General features: G+C 55.0%; 1 protein-coding gene across 1 annotated transcript in view; it reads right to left on the bottom strand.

Moving 5' to 3' along the window:
- The window catches only part of RAB11FIP5 (RAB11 family interacting protein 5), a 34793-nt gene extending 16724 nt beyond the window's left edge, over positions 1-18069 (bottom strand). The window contains 1 exon segment of the mRNA XM_032873644.1: positions 17356-18069. Within this exon segment, the coding sequence (XP_032729535.1) occupies positions 17356-17786 (431 nt within the window). The 5' untranslated portion in view covers positions 17787-18069.
- Positions 18070-18544: the final 475 nt, after the last annotated feature.

Raw genomic sequence — 18544 nt, 5'->3', positions numbered from 1 at the left:
GACACACAGGTTCGTATGTTCAGGAATTAGAATAACCCTGGGTCCTCACTCCCAACACTGGGTACCCTATGGAGTCGTGCCTTCAAAATTCGGAGGGAAAGAGTTTTCTACCTGGAATTCTAGACGCAGCGGGTGAAGCATGAAGGTGGAATGAGGCCCGGTGATGTCAGTGGGTCACTGAAGGCCTCAAGGTCATACACACTCAGTACACACACACCACACCCACACACCCCACACTCCCCACCCTCCCACACACCACCCCTCCCACTGCACACTACACCACACACACACACACACACACACAGAAACCACATGCTATACCACCCCCGCACCTGCCTCAGTCAGAGCTCTGGCGGTCTCTGCCCAACCCTAAGATCTGTCCCCACCCCCCAGGACCAGCTCCCTGAACTTCTCAGGCATAAACAGGTTGGGAGTGGGGGGATCTTCGGTATGAAAAGAGCTCTTCCCAGGGACATATACAGTTGCACCCATTTGGGACCGTCCATTAAGACTGCACCCTCGTGTGCCCATCATGGGTTATGCGCCAGGCCTCTAACGGGTGACCCACATCATGCCCCAAGCAGTGGGAACCAGGGTTGCTGGGTTTTCCCTCCTACACCTGAGAGACCCATCTCCTGGGCGGGCTGCTGCAGGACAGACGGCACAACCAGGGAGGGTAGATGGCCACACTCCAAGTATGGGTGCACATCTTCATGCTCTCATGGTAAGCAGGGGCAGGGAGAGGGTGGGAAGAGTGCAGGGAGAAGAGAGAGACTAAGAGACACAGATTGAAGACACAGGTCAGAGCATGTGTCACATGGGGGTGGAAGGGGAAGGAGGGGAGCTTTACTAGAAAAAATGAACCAGCTTGCATCGACATCCTCACACCCCTACTTTCTCAAGCTAACGCCTGACACTCAACTCTTGAAAGGTCAAGCCCTAGTCACTTTCCCCAAACCTAGACTAGGCCCTATGCAGCACAGGAAGATCCTGGGATGTGGGGCAAAAGAGTAGTGTCTGGACCTACCCCAGCCCACTAGACTCTGGGTAACTGGAATGGGCAGGCACACACATCCTTGCTAGGGCATAAAGGTCAGGGGCCCTCACAGTCCCAGCTGCTCCCTCCCCAAGTCACAGCATTAACAGTCACTATCTGGGTGGGGGGCAGCTACAGGGAACAATGACTGTCTACATCATAGAATATTTATATTTTTGTCCAGTTTGAATTTTTTATAAGGAGCATACATTCTGTCCTAATAGGGAAAAGAGACAGGTAAACGCCCACTCCTATCTTATCTCCTCAGTTGCTTGGGTCACAGAATAGGCTGCTGGCCTCTCTGTCCCACCCCCTCAGCTGAAGGGAGGAAGCATCATTAGCCCATGGTGACACCTGGTGTCCTCTGCTCAAAGGATCCTTGCCTCCTCCCCTTCTCCACCCCCCCATAAGGTCACCTCTGTTTCTCTGCCTCTCCTGCTCTTCCCCAGGGAATCTGGTCTGCTGGTCTGCCTGTCTCTCTCTCTCTCTCTGACCTACTTTTCAGGAAGGCCAGAGTGAGGAGAAAAGACTTTCCTTACCATTCTCTGAGACTTCCCTATCCAGAGCAGAGTTAGGCTTTGAATGGCAACTGGGCCCCAGCCGTTGTCACCCACCTACCTCCCTACCAGTCCAGGGCAGCACTGCACTGGACCCTGCTAGGCACCTTGGGTGCCCTGGGACTCAAGAGCAGGCCTTCTCCCAGGAGTATGACCCACACAGGCAAGGACGGCAAGGCCACACAAACACCAGCTCCCTGACAAAGGCGATATCCCTCCCCTCATCCCCTTGCTCCTGCTTCCTCCTGCCTGTCCAGATGGCCCCTAAGAGATGCCGGACCTGCCAGGCCCTGTGGCACACAGTCCCCTGCAGGCTAGAAGGCCACAGACATTGCTGGCGTGGGTTGATGATTCCTCCACGAAGTGACGGAGACTTTCTCTGTACAGAGCCCCACACGCAGCAGATCCCAGAGCAAACAGGCACTGGGTATCCCATCCACACAGACTGGGGCTCCCACAGAGAACGTGACTGCAGGGTCCTACGGCCCAGCCCAAGTCCCACTTCCTCTAGGAAGACCTCATAGCCGCAGCATCCTGGCCTGGCCAGATCCCTCCTCTTTCTGACCAGGCACACGCACTCTGAACCAAATTCACTCCACAACCAGACCAGACCACAACTCTGCTCTACGGCTAGCAGGTACTGTCATTTCCTGGGTGCCTGGGGTCTCCCTAGTGGGACTGGGTTCCCTGCAGATGCTTACTGAGTACCCCCCAGGTACGGAGTTACAAAGGAAATGAACGGTGCACAGCAGTAAATCTCGAGATGCTACAAGGCCTCCGTGGGTCCCTGCCTGCGCTCCCTCTCGCTTCCCTCTCGCTCTGCCCACTCCCTGCTTGGATGCCTATGGCAGCAAAGCCTGGTGACTAAGAGCTGGGCTCTGCATCCTCAGTGCACACCTGGGCCCCCTCACTTACCAGGTTACTTCCCTAACCCTCTGCTTCCTCAGCCTTCCAGTGGGAGACCCTCCTCTTGCGGCCGCCAGTCAGCATGGAGCCAAGGCTTCCCATCTACTCTCAGATGGTGTGACAGTCATGGCAGTGGGGCACCTGAACGTGCCAAGGCCCAGGCAGCATGCAATCGGGAGACAAGGGTTTGGCAGAGAGGATCACTGTCTGGGACCTGCCCCAGGCATGCTGGCAGCCACGCCATGGAGGCCGAGGGCATCGGAGAGGTTCCATTTCCACACAGCTTCCAGGGGAGGCCTGCCCTGCCACAGGCCACATGGGAGAGACAGGAAGACATGTGATGGGGTCAGAGAGCCGGCAGAGTCAGCCTTCTGGCACCCCCCCATCCACACCGATAGTTCCCCCTTTACTATCCACACTGTCCAGGAGGCCAGGCCCATTATCCCCGTTCTGGGCTTGGGGAAACTAACCTACAGAGAAGCTCTGTCACTTGCCCAAATCACCCAGAGAGTAAGCCACAGAGCTGGAACCTGAACATCAAGATGCCCAACTCTCAGCCCATGCCCTTTGCCTTTAAGATGTAGCACTTCTCGGGGCGCCTGGGGGGCTCAGTGGGTTAAAGCCTCTGCCTTTGGCTCAGGTCATGATCCCAGGGTCCTGGAATCGAGCCCCCAATCAGGCTCTCTGCTCAGCAGGGAGCCTGCTTCCCTTCCCCTCTCTCTGCCTGCCTTTCTGCCTACTTGTGATCTCTGTCAAATAAATAAACAAAATCTTTAAAAGAAGAAGAAGAAGAAGAAGATCATTTATCTTAAAAAAAAAAAAAAAAAGAGCATTTCTCATGACACCCAGGTGGCTCAGTTGGTTAAGCGTCTGCCTTCAGCTCAGGTTACAAAACAAGTTACATCGAGTCCTGCATGGCGCTCCGTGTGCTGAGTAGGGAACCTGCTTCTCCCTCAGCCTGCTGTTCCCCCTGCTTGTGCTCTCTCTCTCTCTGACAAATAAATAAATAAAATCTTTTTTTTAAATTCTTTTTAAAGATTTTATTTATTTATTTGATAGAGATCACAAGTATGCAGAGAGGCAGACAGAGAGAGAGAAGAGGAAGCAGGCTCCCTGCTGAGCAGAGAGTCCGATGCGGGGCTCGATCCCAGGACCCTGGGATCATGACCTGAGCCGAAGGCAGAGGTTTAACCCACTGAGCCACCCAGGCGCCCCAATAAATAAAATCTTTAAAAAAAATTTTTTTAAAAGAGGTAGCACTTCTCATACAGCTGAATGCAAACACTCAGTCCTCTGACACCCTGAGGGGATGGAGGCCAGAAAAGGCCTGGATGTACACCACAGATGCAGGCACGATCCCAGGGGCATACAGCCCTGGAAGGTCATTGAGGGAACCTTGGGGTTTTGTCCTGTGTCCAAACAGGCCATGAAAACCGTGTCTAAGGGCAGCCCAGCCTCCCCAGTAGCCATCAGAGTCCAGAATTCCTGGGGGGCACAGAACCATGAAGAAGCCTTCATGGCCACCTGCTCCTCAGCCAAACCTCCCCCAAATTCCCAAGGCACCTGACTGAAGTTCAGCAGGCCCAGCTTGGACTGAGGACTCGGCCCTTAGCCTCTTCCCCAGCGAGACACCCCCCACACAGACACATACCCAGGGGGCAGAGGACAAACGTGGGATGGAAGGGGTGGGGGGCTAGTGGACCCACCTGTTACCAGCATTATGGCCTTAGTTACTCCTCTGCCCACACCTCCACCTGTCTCTCAGGGAACAACGCAGCTGGGCTAATGGCTGCCACACACCATAAATGACCTAGGGCGGATGTCAAACTTACATGTGCCAGAGCCAGGGGCAGCAGGGGCTGTGACACACAGGTCCGGGCACACCTGACTCATCCCCAGTTCTTATCAGTCCCAAATTCAGCTTATGATCCAAATCATGGCACCCTCCCTGAGTCCCCACACATCACTTGTTTCAGTCCCCAAACCCAGGAACCATCTTGGTCTCTTTTTTCCCCCTCACAGCCCATATCCCAACTTTGAACTCTGCTGGCTCTATGGGCAAATTATAGCCAGAATGCTCCCCCTTCACCCCATCGCCCTGCTGGATGTGACGGTCCCCCCACTTCCCTGCTCCTCCTGCAAATACGCCCATCACAGCCTCCTCCTCAGAATGGTGGAAAGGTCCCATCTTTTGAGTCCTGGCTCCACTCTCTGAGTCACTCATTCCACATTGGCCTTCTTGATGTCCCTGAACCTGTCAGGCTTGTTCCCACCACAAGGCCACTGCACTTGCTTCTCCCTCTGCCTGAGACACAGGGCAGGCCTTCAGGCCACGGTTCCCTCCCTCCCTCCCTCCTTCCCTCCCATCAGGCGTCAGCTCATCTGAACCTCCTCAGTCTTCCCTGAGTCCCTCCGCTGCCAGCGTTCCTTGCCTTATTCTGTTTCTTCAGTGTACATGTGTGTGTGTGCGTGTGTGTGTGTCCCACACAGGACACCGATGTACGTATACATGGCTGTGTGACGTCTGTCTTCCCCTGCTCTGTAGGCAGCAACTGTATTCTGCTCATCTCTGCGTCCCCAACACTTAAAATAGCAGCCACTCAAACACCTGTTCAATGAACTAACAAATTAATCTATGAATTGACTTAGGTACTTGTCCGTCCCTGTTCACAACTGAACAACTGTGTAATGCTTCTCTCGTTACAAACCCATGGGTCTCACCCAGGAGACTAGACGCTCCCAAAAAGCAAAGAGGGTGTTCCCTGCTTACCACCTTCAACAGGAGGCCTCTGAGGGGAGGAGCCCCAAATGCCAAGCTTAGAGGGGACAGTTCCAGAAGGAGGCCTTTTTTAATCCTGACAGCCTCATTTCCCAGCTCTAAATGAAGAGTCTCATTCACTTCCCGGAGAGAGAAGGCACCCGCCAGGTCTGGGAGTCGCACAGCCTGGTGAACGGCGGTCTATGGAGGGAGGTTGTGTGTTGACCCCACTCGAGCCCACCACTAGGACACGAATCTTCTCACCCATAGACGCCTACACCTCTCCTTTATCGATTGTTGTGGGCTGGACACTATACTCGGCACTCACCACACTGACCGTATCTTGCTAATCCCTCTAACAACCCTATGAGGTGGGTGTGGGAGGCAGATCTTGAGAGAGCCAGGCAGCCTGCTTTAAGCCCCAGCCCCACCACCTGTATGACCTGGGGGAGGTCACTTAACCTCTCTGTGTTTCATACCTATGTATCATGCGGGGAAAACGCATGTCTGCTCTCCTCACAAGACCATTGTGAGGATGAGGCAGGCTATCTGTGGAGCACTCAGAGAATGGGACCCAGCACACAAGACCTGCCACTCAAGTGTCAGCTCACGTATTTTTGCCCACGCAGACACAGGGGCACAGAGAAGTCAGCTGGGGTAAGTCGTACTTCTTGTCAGTAAGCCACAGAGCCAGGATATGAACTCAAGCTCCGTCTCCAGAGTCTCTGACCTTGATCACTGCACTAGACTGCCCCTCTCTGCAAGCGCAACTCTTGGGTCACCAAGAGAAACCAGACATCCTCATATCCCATTACAGCTGTGGCAGATGTCACAGAATGTGGTTCCTACTCACCAATACTCTGAACTTAAACGTTATTAGACAACCCCTGCACTCTATCACTTAGCACAGGGATAAAGGACATGTTACTGCAGCAAATGCTTTCATATAGTGATAAATGAATGTCAGTATCACTGATGTACTTTGTAATCCTACACATTTGAAGACCTTCTTTGGAGAAGGGGTCTAGAGGCTTCGACCAGAGACCAAAGCGGTCCATGGCACAGAAAGGGCTAAGAGTATCTGCTCTAGAGTAGGGAGGGCACAAAGGCAGCAGAAAGGCAGGTCTCCTCCTGCTCCACTACATGGCACCCAGGCTGAGATTTCAAAGCACAGGAAAGGCGCTGCTCCCCATGTCCTACCCAGGGGCACGAGAGGGCCTGGCCAGGGGCCAGAGGCTGGCTCAAGGCCCTGAGTCTTGCCAGCGTCACACTACAGTGCTCCATCTAGCCCTCAGATACCCTGTACGCTGCTAAAGGTGACCCCAAAAAATGAAAACAGCCAAGCACACCTGCTAGCTAGGGAGCCAGCAAATATGTTTTGCTCGTAACCCCCCCAGACCACAACCTCTCACACCCGGGGTGGGGGAGCTCCTCACCTGCCCCAGCTCTAACCCCTCAGGGGTGCAGTTTCTCTCTGATGCCCGAGATGCCACCCCAGCCTCCCCAGAGACAGGGCTCACCTCCAGCTACCGAACGGCCACCACTAGGCTGCGGCTGAGGGGTCCTGCAAAGCTGGCAGATGCCGGCATCAGACCCCACCCACCCCGAGGTAAACGAAGCTAAGAGGCCTTAAGTACTGGCTGGAGAATCTTCCAGAAGGGAAAGTGAGGAGCTGGCACAAAAGAGAGAGGGATACACGGACCAAGTTCTCCCTCCCTGGCTTTATTCTCCCCATCTGGAGAGTTAGTACAAACGGGGGACTGCAGGGCTCTGGAGTAGAGAGGATATGCAACCCAAAAAGTCGATGTTGGGGAAAATTGCAGCAGAAAACAGCAAAATATCTGTCCTTCACATTATCTGGCCCCATATCCCTACTCCAGGCCAGCCATCAGCCATTCAAGTGATGCTGTACAGAGTAAAACATTTGTCCTCAAGCCACCTGCTGCCCCAAAGACGAGTCACTTCTTGCCCCCATCCCTAGGCTCACAAGGCCCTCAATCTCCGCTCTGGCAGGAAACTCCTGCACGGTAGATGACTAGTATATGCACACTGTCCTGGGGCGAGGGGGGGCAGTTCACCTGAAAGTCACCACTAACTGAAAAATGCTGGCAAACACCTGCCGTTCCTGGTGTTCCTTAGCAAATGGCACCATCCTGCCCATTCCTACGCAGAGGGACCAAAGAGTTAAGAGGGAGAGCTCTTCCTGCTGTCCGGTTCCTGACAGACATGGAAGAAAAGGCAGAAGCGGGGACCATGGGGACACTCCTCCGTGAACGCTAGAACCACGGTGATGGGCACCTTCATGATGACTGGGTCAGGCTAATGGGACCCGCTGCCCCACTCGAGGCCTTGCTGATGGAGGGACATGGAAAGCAGGGCCATGGCGGGGCTGATGGAAGGACTCCTGCCTGCAGGCAGGGCGTGGGGACCGGGCCTAGCAGACCCAGCAACTAGCGCTCAGGGGGCCGAGAACTGGGGCCACAGTGTCAGACAGCCTCACGGACAGCTCCTCCATCTGGCAGGGGTCCGAGATAAAGACTGTCATCCCGGGAGGCCTGACCAGGCCCAGGATGGGAGCCCTGTCTGGATCCTGACTTGACAAACCACCCATGAAGAAGCAGTTCTGATATCAGGGGAAACTGGGAATGGTCTGGACACTGGGTGATTGTTACGGAACTGTAGATTTTGTGTGTGATAAGGGCATTGTGGCTATGTTAGGGAGCACGGACTCACTGACACTCTCCTTCTGGTCCCACTTGGAACTAACAGTGCAGTTTCCATTAGACCCCAGAGGTCAGGGGTAGCCTTGGGCCAGGACACAGGCTTTTTCTCCATGTCCTGTGACTGAACCCTGGTCTCTGAGCCTTGTGCTGCCCCGTGAGTTCAGTCCTGCCCATTCATGGCCACACTCGAGCACAGGGTCTGGCACTTGATGCCAAAATCATCCCTCTTTGAGGCACAGGGCTCCCGCCCATGAAATCCGCCCAACCATGGGAGGCCGAGGCTAGGCCTTCACTCAAAATATTTCGCAAGTGTCTGCCAGGAATAAGAAAGGGAGAGAGTCCTTGAGAAGCTCACATCTTGGTGGGGAAATAAGATAGCCACACAAATCAGGAAAGTGATCCATGCTGCAAAAATGCACAAAGTAGTAAAATGATTTTGGGAGGGGTGGTGAAGGACATGACATTGATCCTGGGCCTTGAGGGAAGAGGAGCAAAGAGGCAATGAGCCAGAGAGACATTCCAGGTGGAAGAAACAAAATATGCAGATGCCAGGGCTGACAGGGAAAGTGAGGCAGAAAGGTGCCCTGGGGTAGGTAGGAGACTGCCTCGAACACCACAGGAAAGGACCGAGCTCTGTTCTGGACCCCAAAGAGCGCTACAGGGTATAAACAAGGACAGGGCCTGCTGGAGGCTGTACTGTAGGAATAGTATAGGACAGGTGGGAGAGGGACAGCACCAAGGTGAGGCAGGAGTGACAGGCAGTTCCCCTGGCTGGGCTGACCTGAACAACTCCTTATGCCTCCACAGGTGTAATGATTTCTCATCCTAAATTAATAAACTGGCATTCTGGTTTATAAAAAGGCAGCAGCAGCTATAATAACAGTCCAGAACAGAAATTAAAAAAAAAAAAGAAAGAAAGAAAAAAGAATCCAAAACTAGGACAGGAGCAATGGGGAAGGCAGGAGGGGCCCCTTTCCTCTGGCAGCAGGCCTTGGCCCTGAGCTCTCTGTCCTTAGTGACAGCAGGGACTGCCACTCACCTTGTATCCCCCAAGCCCAGGGGCGGGGCCTGACATATGGAACACATTCCAGTACCTGCTGGATAAATGAGATGGAATTGGCAAGGGCTCAGCTAGTCCCAAAAATCAGTTGAAAAAAATTATCTTACGGGCATAGCAGGAAGGCAGGAGACCCAGGTTCTAGTCCATGGATCTGAATTACTAAGAGGGTTTAAAGCCACCATTTCACCCTTGTAACAGTGGGGCGATAAGAGGAGCCAGTGAAGGGCAGGGGGGACAGCTGGAAAACATTGTCCCCAGAGTCTCCTCCATCGGAGGCCTTCAAATCCCCCGCACGAGCACTCCTCCTCACATGCTATCAGACAGGAGGTGAGCAGGGCCTCAGGCCCAACTTCTTCTGGCTCCCCACACCCACCATCAAACCCACCCTTTGACTTGGTCTCTACAGCAAAACTGCCAGCCAGACACAGTCCTCCCGCAGGATATTGCCTCTTATCAGGCCCGGAGATGATTCTATCACCTACTCTAGCACCGAAGGTCCTCAGAGCCCAGACCCATCACTTCCTGAGCCACGCCAGCCTCTGTGAGCATGGCTTGCCTAACTCACCTCAGAACCCAGCCAGGTCCTCCTCCCCACCCTCCCAGATGCAAACATCTCAGCAGATCCTCATGCCCCCTACTCCTGTGGGTTCCAGAGGCCTGCTGCTGTCGGCTGGCCTCAGACTCGCCAGCGACCATACTCACTTGGCAGAGAAAAAGCTATTAAAATGCCTAGAAACAAGTTTAACCACCCTGATAGCAACAGAAAATATGTAACAGCCAAAAGAATGAAGTAGGGAAAAAAGCACCGCGCCTAGAAGTCAGAAATCCGGCTGCATAATCTGGTCACACAAGTCACATGATGTTGGACAAGTCATTTCACCTCCTGAGACCCCAGTCTCCACATCTGTAAAAAATGGGGGTCACCTTGTCTGCCCTTAGGAAAGAATGAAATGAGGTGATGCCAGGAAAGCACTCTGAAAAATAGGCCAAACCACACATAAAGATTTGGGTTCACGGTCTATCAAGGGCCTTTTATAAGCTGTCATCAGCCCCACGGGAGCAAGGTGGCCCAGGACCAGCCAGTGATGACCCTGCCCAGGGAGAAGGAGGGAACCAGCAAGATGACCTCTCCCAGGTGGTCTCGGTCAGATGGGGGGTGGGGAATAAGAAGAGATTCTGCTTACTCCCACCCCCTCCCCAGTTTGCTCCTAAGCCCATATTCACCCAAAACAAGAGTCTTAGGTCATGGAGGACAAAGCTAAGTAGCACCTGGCCCCTCAGCCAGGGTCTTGGTTTAGATTCACAACAGGTGGAGACAATAAAAAAACATCCTATGTGGGAAAGTCAAGCTGATCATAAGTATAACCTATTTGCAGAGAACACTGCGTTTGTGCAAACAAATGTTAAATGCAGAGAATAACTTTGGATGGATACCCAAGAACTGGCAATATTGGTTCCCTCTGAAGAAAGGAGCTGGATGACTCAAGGTCAGGGCAAGGGAGACTTTTCATTGCATACATTCTGTACCTTCAGAATTTGAACCAGGTGAACTAAAAAAAAAAAAAAAGAAAGTCAAGTCAGGCTGCTTTGCTGAGAGAGACACAGGGGAAAGGAAAATCGGCTCTCCTCCACTCCCTCTCCTCGCCCAGCCCCAAAACACTCACTTTCCCTTTCCAAGGCAGTCTCCGTCTCCATGAAACTCTCCCAGTCTCCATCACAGCCTCAATGGTCATTCCAGGACCTGCTTCCCCCAGGATGCCCACCCTGATCACTCCAACCCTGCTGAGTTCACCCTTCTCCTGACCCTTTCTTTCTCTCACAATTGTACATGATGTTTTATAGGGTAATTATCCTTCCTGGATAAATCTAGTCTCAAACACATTTTTGCCCTTCTAGGGAAAGGGCTATACATTTCCTTCTCTTGCTTTTTCCAAAGCCCTGACCTAGGCACAGTGGTTGCCTCCTAATAGCTCCCTAGATACTTAACAAAAGAAAAGAAAAAAAATGCAAATGACAGCATTGCTGTAAGGCCCTAGATGGCTCAGAGCATTCTGTCATAGTAAAACAAGCATGTGATTCTTGAGAAAGGTCAGAAAGTCTCATATCTGCTGATGCTCCCAAGCTCCGCTTTACTGCACAAGCCAATGGGAGCAAATCTGCCCAGGGTGGGGGTGCCCAGGGCCAAGGCAGAGCTTCCCAGGCCTCCCCCAAGCTCTTGAGAGACACTCTGCTGGTGCTGATACCCTCCTTCCCGAAGTACTCCGCAACACCCCCAGCCCCGGGAGGCAGACGCGACCAGATTCAGAGCCACAGCTCAAACACGCTTACCCCAGTCAGCCGAGGCCTCGCATAGGAGAAGCAGGCCATGCTTACAGAGCCATGGGGCGAACCACAGAGATGGGCTCTGGGAAGGTCAGCGGAACCCTCAGGAAGGCAGCGGCCAAGCCCTGGTCCTATGCAGAGCTAGCTCACAGAAGATATGGAGGGAAACTGAGGGTGGGCAGTACAGAGGGGTGGTGAAGTGCCTGGGTCCAAATCCTGACTCTGCCTTGTACTGTGTGTCTTTAGAAAAGTCATTTCACCTCTCTGTGCCTTTGTTTCTCCATCCGTTAAACAGTAAGAGTACCTCCACCTCCAGCGTTTCCCGTGAGCTAAGTTGAGTCCTTAGGACAACGGCAGCACAGAGAAAGGGCTTCATTGATGGTACGCCTCGCTAAGGAGCCCATAACAGGACCCCAAGACAGTGCTACATGCTGCCAGCGAGGACCTCACAGGTCTTCAGAGTATGTCTCTTCCTCAAGGAGGCGTCCCTGACCACCGCTAAGACCGGCGGCCCTGTCTGCTCTGAATATCTCCAGTGCTCCCTGGCAAGGCCTGAAAATACAGCTCTTGCCTACGGCTCTTCCTCCAAATGTGGGATTCATCCTCCTAACCAAGCCGCACCTTCCGGGCATGCAGGCTGGGATAGCCACGTCCTCCCCTCCTCAGAACTTCACCCCACCGCACCCAGTGGCCCCTGCAGGCCTCTGCCCAGGCTCTCCAGAAGAGCTTCTGCATGAGACCACCCCTCCCAGTCCACAGATAAACCCCAAGGCCCCCTCCCCTATCCCAGCAGAAATGTCCCCCTTTCTCTCTAAAATCCCACAGGCACTTCCCCAGAAACCTGGGAGGCACACAGGGCCCCAAATGCCATCTCTCCCTTACCATAAATCCTACAGCTCTGCCAGGCCTAACAGAGCCCCACCCTCCCCAGCCTCAGTCCCCACAGGGCTAAGCCCTCTGCTAGCTCTGACATTAGAATTCCATAAGCAAGGGCTGTGCTCCCCCCCAACCCCTGGGTCAGCTGAAGGCCGAGGTGGCCTGGGACAAAGCCCCTCCTCTGGGCAGCTCCTCTGGAACTTGCAGGGTCCCTGCTTGCTTCCCCTTCGCTAAGGAGAGGCCTGGGCCCAGCCCCACACAGGGGCCTCAGCCCGACCGGCCAAGCTCAGCTCTCCTCACTGGCTGCCATCCTTCCTGAGGCAAGAAGTAACCTAAGGGGTTTAGTAAGAGCAAAACCATAAGACTCTTCCCTGGCAGGACCGCCAGGTATAGAAAGGACCCACATGTAGACTCATTTTTTTTTAAAACTTGGCTGTGGAAAAGGGCAACGCTTTTTGATGATGATACCATTTTGCAGAGGATTGGCCCTGCACAAGGAAAAAACAGAGTACTGATTCCCAGAGAGCTCCTGCCATTGTGTTAATTATCTGTTCCAGCGCAGGGTGGGAAGGGCAGGGGAAACATCTGGACAAGGCCTGACTAGTCATTTCGCGTAGGCAAGAGCGTCACAGCACCACGGAAGCAGCAATAACAGGCAGAGCGGGCAGCCCCCTTTGGAGGAAAGGACAGCCCTTGTGGCCGCCCGGGGCCAAGGATCTGCTGAGCTATGCCTATCCCTGGCTGGCTACAGGGAGAGCAGTACAGGGCAGAGCCAGGGCTCCCACCCAGGGCCAGAGCCTGAGGGAAGAGGAAGTTGCTGTGCCAACCAGGAGCCTCCCAGTCTGATGGAGGAGTCACTTCCTCTCCTCCCCTCTCCCCCAGCCACTGCTGCTCAAGCAATCCTCAATAAAAACCACCCCAGAACTAAGGGAGTTGGAGTCTCCTGCACCCTAATGACTGGCTTTTAAATATGGCCACACCCTTCCCCACAGGAACACTCCGGGCCAAAGCAGACTCCCCCAGCAGCCCCACAGGTCTGGGGCTGGAGCTGGAGCTGAACTTTAGGGTTGGGCCCAGGACCCTTGCGGCCTCAGCTGCTTCCTGGGGAGCGGTCACATCTGGAAACCAGTGGCGAGAGGGTCACGTGCATAGGAAGGTGCAGGCCGTGTGGAGGCTGAGAGATGAATGGAAGCCCTCAAAAACCATTCCAACCTTGGGCCAGCAGGCTGCATTTTCCTTCAGGTGCCTCCCCCAGTGACCCCAAACCCACCACCTTTGAGGGGATCTCAGGCCGCCGTGATCAGTCAGGCGGAAGACAACTATCTCAAACTGCAGTGGTCCTGGGCAGCTACAGGCCTCCCGGAAGCCCTCCATAAAATCAATGGCCCCTGACAGGGCCGACAAAATCTCAGGGTGCTGCAGTTAGCAGCCTGCCCAGCGGTTTTACTCTTTAGGAGGAAAAAAAGACGAACTGGTCCCAAACCAAATTAAGCCCAGACTCAGGCTCCACAAGGGGCCAGGCTCTACCCATCAATCTGATGGGCCCAGGATGGGGGTTCTTTAGGGCAGGGACTCTTTTACTTCATACATAACACCCCCTCCACACACAGTACCCACCAAGGGTACTAGAGCTAAAAACCAGAAAGGAAATAGTGAAGAAGCATCTTAGGATTTTCAGATCCATGATGATCCATGAATGGCTTCACTGAGGGGAAAAGGTCATAATCAGTTTCCTCCTGTATCATGTTAAATTATGTTTTGAGAACTTCCTCTTCAGTTCTTTGAAAGCCTCTGGTGAAATCCTGACCTCAAAGAGCACCCCTTGACAAAGGAGCATCATGGAACACTGAGGTGTCCCATACCATCCACCCCACCAAGGTCCTCAGAGAAACGACAACCTCCGCTCTTTGAAGGCTTACTCTAGGTCTAGAACTATACTAAGGCCTTTTCAGACATGGTCTTATTTAATCTTATCATTCCATAATTATAACTGTGACCTTTGTAGAAATGAGGAAACAGGTTAAGTAACTTGCCTGCTAATAAGTCACAGAACTGGGAATGAAAGCCATCTTCATGTTCTGAAACACGGACGGTCTTGCCTTCTGGAGAGGGCAGGGGCAGCTGCAGTCCAGGCTGCTGGGGAGGCCTGCAAGCTGACCCAAGTCTGGATTGAGCACTGCCGAGCCCAAGTCCAGCCCTAATTTCTCAAACCTCTAGCAGCAAAAAGAATGGAGGCCTGCAAAGGGCCAGCCTATTTTGTCAGGAGCTCTCCTACTCCTATACGTACTTTGCCACCCATGTTCCTGGGGCTTTCCCAAACCCAGGCTCTAAGCTCTGTATTGTCTCCCCCATCACATGAGAGGCTGTTCAAGGGCAGGGACATCTTCCAGACCAGAGCTACCAGACACTGTTATCAAAACCTCCCTCCACTATCACTGCTGTTCACTCACCAGCAGCCATGCCTAGGTGCTTTAACTGCATTCTCATTTCAGGCCTTACTTCAGTCTTGTAACACTAGCCCCACTGGACAGATGAGAAAACTGAGGCACCAAGCGTTTACTTGACTCACCACAAGGTGGGAAGTTTGAAACCGGAATCTATTTCTTGTAGCTCCACAGCCCCCTCCCCATAACCATGAGGCTGCCTTTGCCAGTCAGGTTCTATCTTGGCAACACAGGGCTGCCATTTGTCTTCCCTGAAACCACCACAGCTGGCTCCTGGCATTAGAGTGGATACTGTTCTTTTCCATCATTACCCAAAGCTGAGGAGGGTACACCCTGGTCCTCTCCATCTTGCTCTCTCTCCACTGGGGAATGTGCGACTCACTATCTCAGTAGCTCATGCCGGGATGCTCCCAGGAAATGTCACCAGAAATGGCCATTAAAATCAGAGGCTGGATGGGGCGCCTGGGTGGCTCAGTGGGTTAAGCCTCTGCCTTCTGTTCAGGTCATGATCTCAAGGTCCTGGGATAGCCTGCTTCCACCACCCCCCCCCCCACCTTCCTCCCCACTGCCTGCCTCTCTGCCTACTTGTGATCTCTCTCTCTATCAAATAAACAAATAAAATTAAAAAAAAAAAATCAGAGGCTGGAGGTGGGGACCCGAGTGGGAGCAGCAGCCCTCACCATCCGTCAGTTGGTACGCTGTTAGGTCCAGTGTACTGGAAGATCAGGCATATTTCACAGACTTTGCCTCTGCCCACCAGGAGTGCCCCTCTCTTCTCCTGCCCCCTCCACGTTCTATAAATAACCCAGGTCAACAAACCAGAGGAAAGCAGGGGGTAGGTTTGGAAAGATCCTGGTGGGAATGATGACTTCTATAAAGTAAATTAATCTTGATCTGAATGGGGTGGCAAGTCAAATTCTCAAAGAGGGACAGTCCTTGCCTGAAAACAGGCCCACCTGGGCTTACAAACAGTTCAGCTAAGGAAGATTCAAAGGCCAGAAGAAAGCAAGGGCAGAACCTGAAAAAAATCAAAGCTCCCCTGATCCTAAGGCACTGACTTCACAGAGGCCTTTCCCCACAAGCCCAGAGACTTTCTGTCTTTCCCCTCCCCCAGCCACCAGCAGTGTCATCCACCAGTCTGGTCGTGAGCCTAGTGGTGGAGACTGAAGGACTATGAAAGAAAGGGATGGAATGGATTTGGGGACAGGAGCCGCTTGGGGAAAAGAAAGGGCTAAGAGACCCAGAGGAGAGCTTTCTGCCCCACCCCCACCCCTTGGCCTCCCTCAGGCAGAAAGGGGCAGAAAGGAAGGAGAGGACAGAAAAGGGGAGGAAAAAAAACAAAACAAGGGCCAAACTATACCACATGATTCCACAACCAAACAGCAAGTCAGGAGGGAAGGAGAGGAGAAGGCCAGGGGTGGGGGAGATGGAGCCAGGTCACAGCCCTGCCTGGAACCTGCCCCATGCTAGCCAGCTTCCCACTCCAGCCCGCAGAGCCACCAAGGCCCTTTCCTACATACACAGGTTTTGAAAAATGTTCAAGGTCAGATCCTTTCTAACCAAATCCTGCTCTCACATGGGTCTGCACCAGGCTCATCCCTCTCTAATAAGCCTTTCTAGATTTACTCAGATGCCATTCCACATGGGCAAACCTTTTCAGCACCTGTCCCCACCCATGGCACACCCAGGGCACACCTGCCCATCCCCTTATCATCCCCTTCCAGGGCCCACGGGGTCCAGGGGAGGTATCACCCCAGTTAACCCCTCAAAAGGACCCACAGCAGGTGGTCAGTCCTGGGGACTGGCTTTCAGATCCTGCCCAAGTCCAAACAGGAAATGGGGCTCCAAGTCTGAAGCCTTGATCTTAACACTGGGGAAGGTTAAACAAGGCCAAGACAAATGATTAAAAACCCGCACAGGCCCTTCCAGGTGGAAGAGGCCGGGAGATTATCCCCCGCTGTGCGTTAACCATGCCGCTGCCTTCACCTCAAGCAGGACAGATAAGACACTTGAAAGCCCCCTGAAGGGTTTCCTTCCTTTAATTAGGAGGCTCTCGGGCTTTCTGAACAGGGGACACAGAGGGCCAGGGGTCCAGAGGCGTATGTCTCTAGGTGGCAGAGGGCATCCAAAGAAGCAAAGAAGGCAAGAAGCAGATGCCCTCTGCAATCTCCAGATTTAGTGGGGCATCTCTGGTCAGTGTCGCCCTCAAGTAGAACACTGCACCTTCCTTCCCCCACAAGGCGAGGCAGCGCCTCTCCACTCCCCTGCGGGCCTGGCTTGGGGCAGGCGGCTGCAGTGCCCCTCCCCTTCCAGGAAAGGGAGACAGGCCCGGAGGCCCTAAGAAAGGCCCCCAAATTTTCCTTCTTGAGGTTCCCACAGTCCAAGGGCCTCTGGATCCCACTCCTAACTTTACTTGGCAATCTACTCGTAAGTCTAGCCCACCAGTTATACCTCCCCCTAGGCTTCGCAAGGACACACCAGCAGTCAAGCACAGACCGTCGTCGCAAGGAACGGTACCCAAAATGCAAAAGAGCAACTGGTCGGTTTACGCCCTTGAGCTCGCGGCAAAGGGCGCACCGCCCCGGCCGAGGTTCGGGGGTCCCGCTCCCCCGCCAGCCCCGCCCAGCGAGCTCTCCTTTAACCGTTTCCGCCCTCTCGGCGCCCCTTACTCACTGCGTATGCTGGGCGCGGCCTGCGCCAAAGACCTCGTCCAGCGCCACCGTGGCCTGGCCCAGGAACTTGTCGACGCCGATAAGCGAGCGGTGCATGGTGGTGAGCACCAGCTCGCAGGCGGCGGCGGAGCCCGCCGCCCAGGGAGCCGGGCCCGCATCGGCCTCCTGCGCCCGAAGCAGGCCGTCCAGGGCACCGGGTGGCAGCTCGAAAGAGCACTCCTCGCGCCACTCTGGGCAGCCCGGCGTCTTCTCCACCACCGACGTGCTGTACTTCTCGCGGCCCACCTGGATCACCGTGTACGCGTCGCTGGTGCTGCCCGCTCCTGAGCTCTTGCCCCGCAGCCCGCGGGCCCGCAGCACAGTCACCTGGACGTGCGTGGGTAGCCAGCGGGAGGGCCCCGCGGCGGGCTCGGCGCCCCGCACCAGGGCCATGGCGGAGGCGGCGGACGAGGCCGGCAGAAGCGGCCACAGAGACGGAGACCGCGAGAGGAGCCGGGCAGCGGCGGAGGGCGGTCAGGAGCCGGCTCCGAGCGCCGCCACCGCCGCCGCCGCCGCCACCGGGCCGCCGCAGCTGCTGGCTGGGCTGGGCCGAGCTGGCAGCCGCCTCCCCGCCTCCCCGGCCGCCGGCCGCGCCGCGACGTCAGCGCCCCGCCTCCCGCCCCGCCCCGCCCCGCGACCCAGACCCGCGAGGCGGTGCGGCAGTGCGGTGGGGGCCTGGCTCTCGCGCCCCCGCACTGCCTCCGCACGCCCGCCTGCAGCTGGAGAGGACAACTGGGACCAAGGGGTGCGGCCTCCGCAGAGGAGTGGGCGGGGCTCCCGCATTGGCCCCGCCCCGGGCTGGGGGCGCCCGCGGAACCCCGCCTAGCTTGCGGGAGCTCGGCATCCTCTGTCGGGTATGAAAATCCCGCTCCGCGTCTCCTGGCCAATCCCAAATCTTTCTCTGAGCTGTCCCCGCTCCGAAAGTCCTGCCCTAAAACTGCCCCGGCCCGCCCCTCCAGGGATGGCCATCCCGTTGGCGCGGGCAAGTGGGTGTGGGGCGGGACCCCGCGGCCCCCCTCATCCCAAGCCGCGCTCCCCATCCTCCAGCCCGCCCCTGCCCGGGAAGATGCTGCGTGAAACCAGAACTGAGTCCCGCTCCGGCACGTGACAGTCCCGCATCAGCGAGCTGGAAGCCGGTGAGCTGCTGCCGC

This window comes from Lontra canadensis, unplaced genomic scaffold (genome assembly GCF_010015895.1).
Source record: "Lontra canadensis isolate GAN:19392208 unplaced genomic scaffold, GSC_riverotter_1.0 scaffold50, whole genome shotgun sequence".
Lineage (NCBI taxonomy): Eukaryota > Metazoa > Chordata > Mammalia > Carnivora > Mustelidae > Lontra > Lontra canadensis.
Note: the sequence above shows the minus strand (reverse complement) of the source record. Positions and strands in the feature narration are given on the sequence as shown.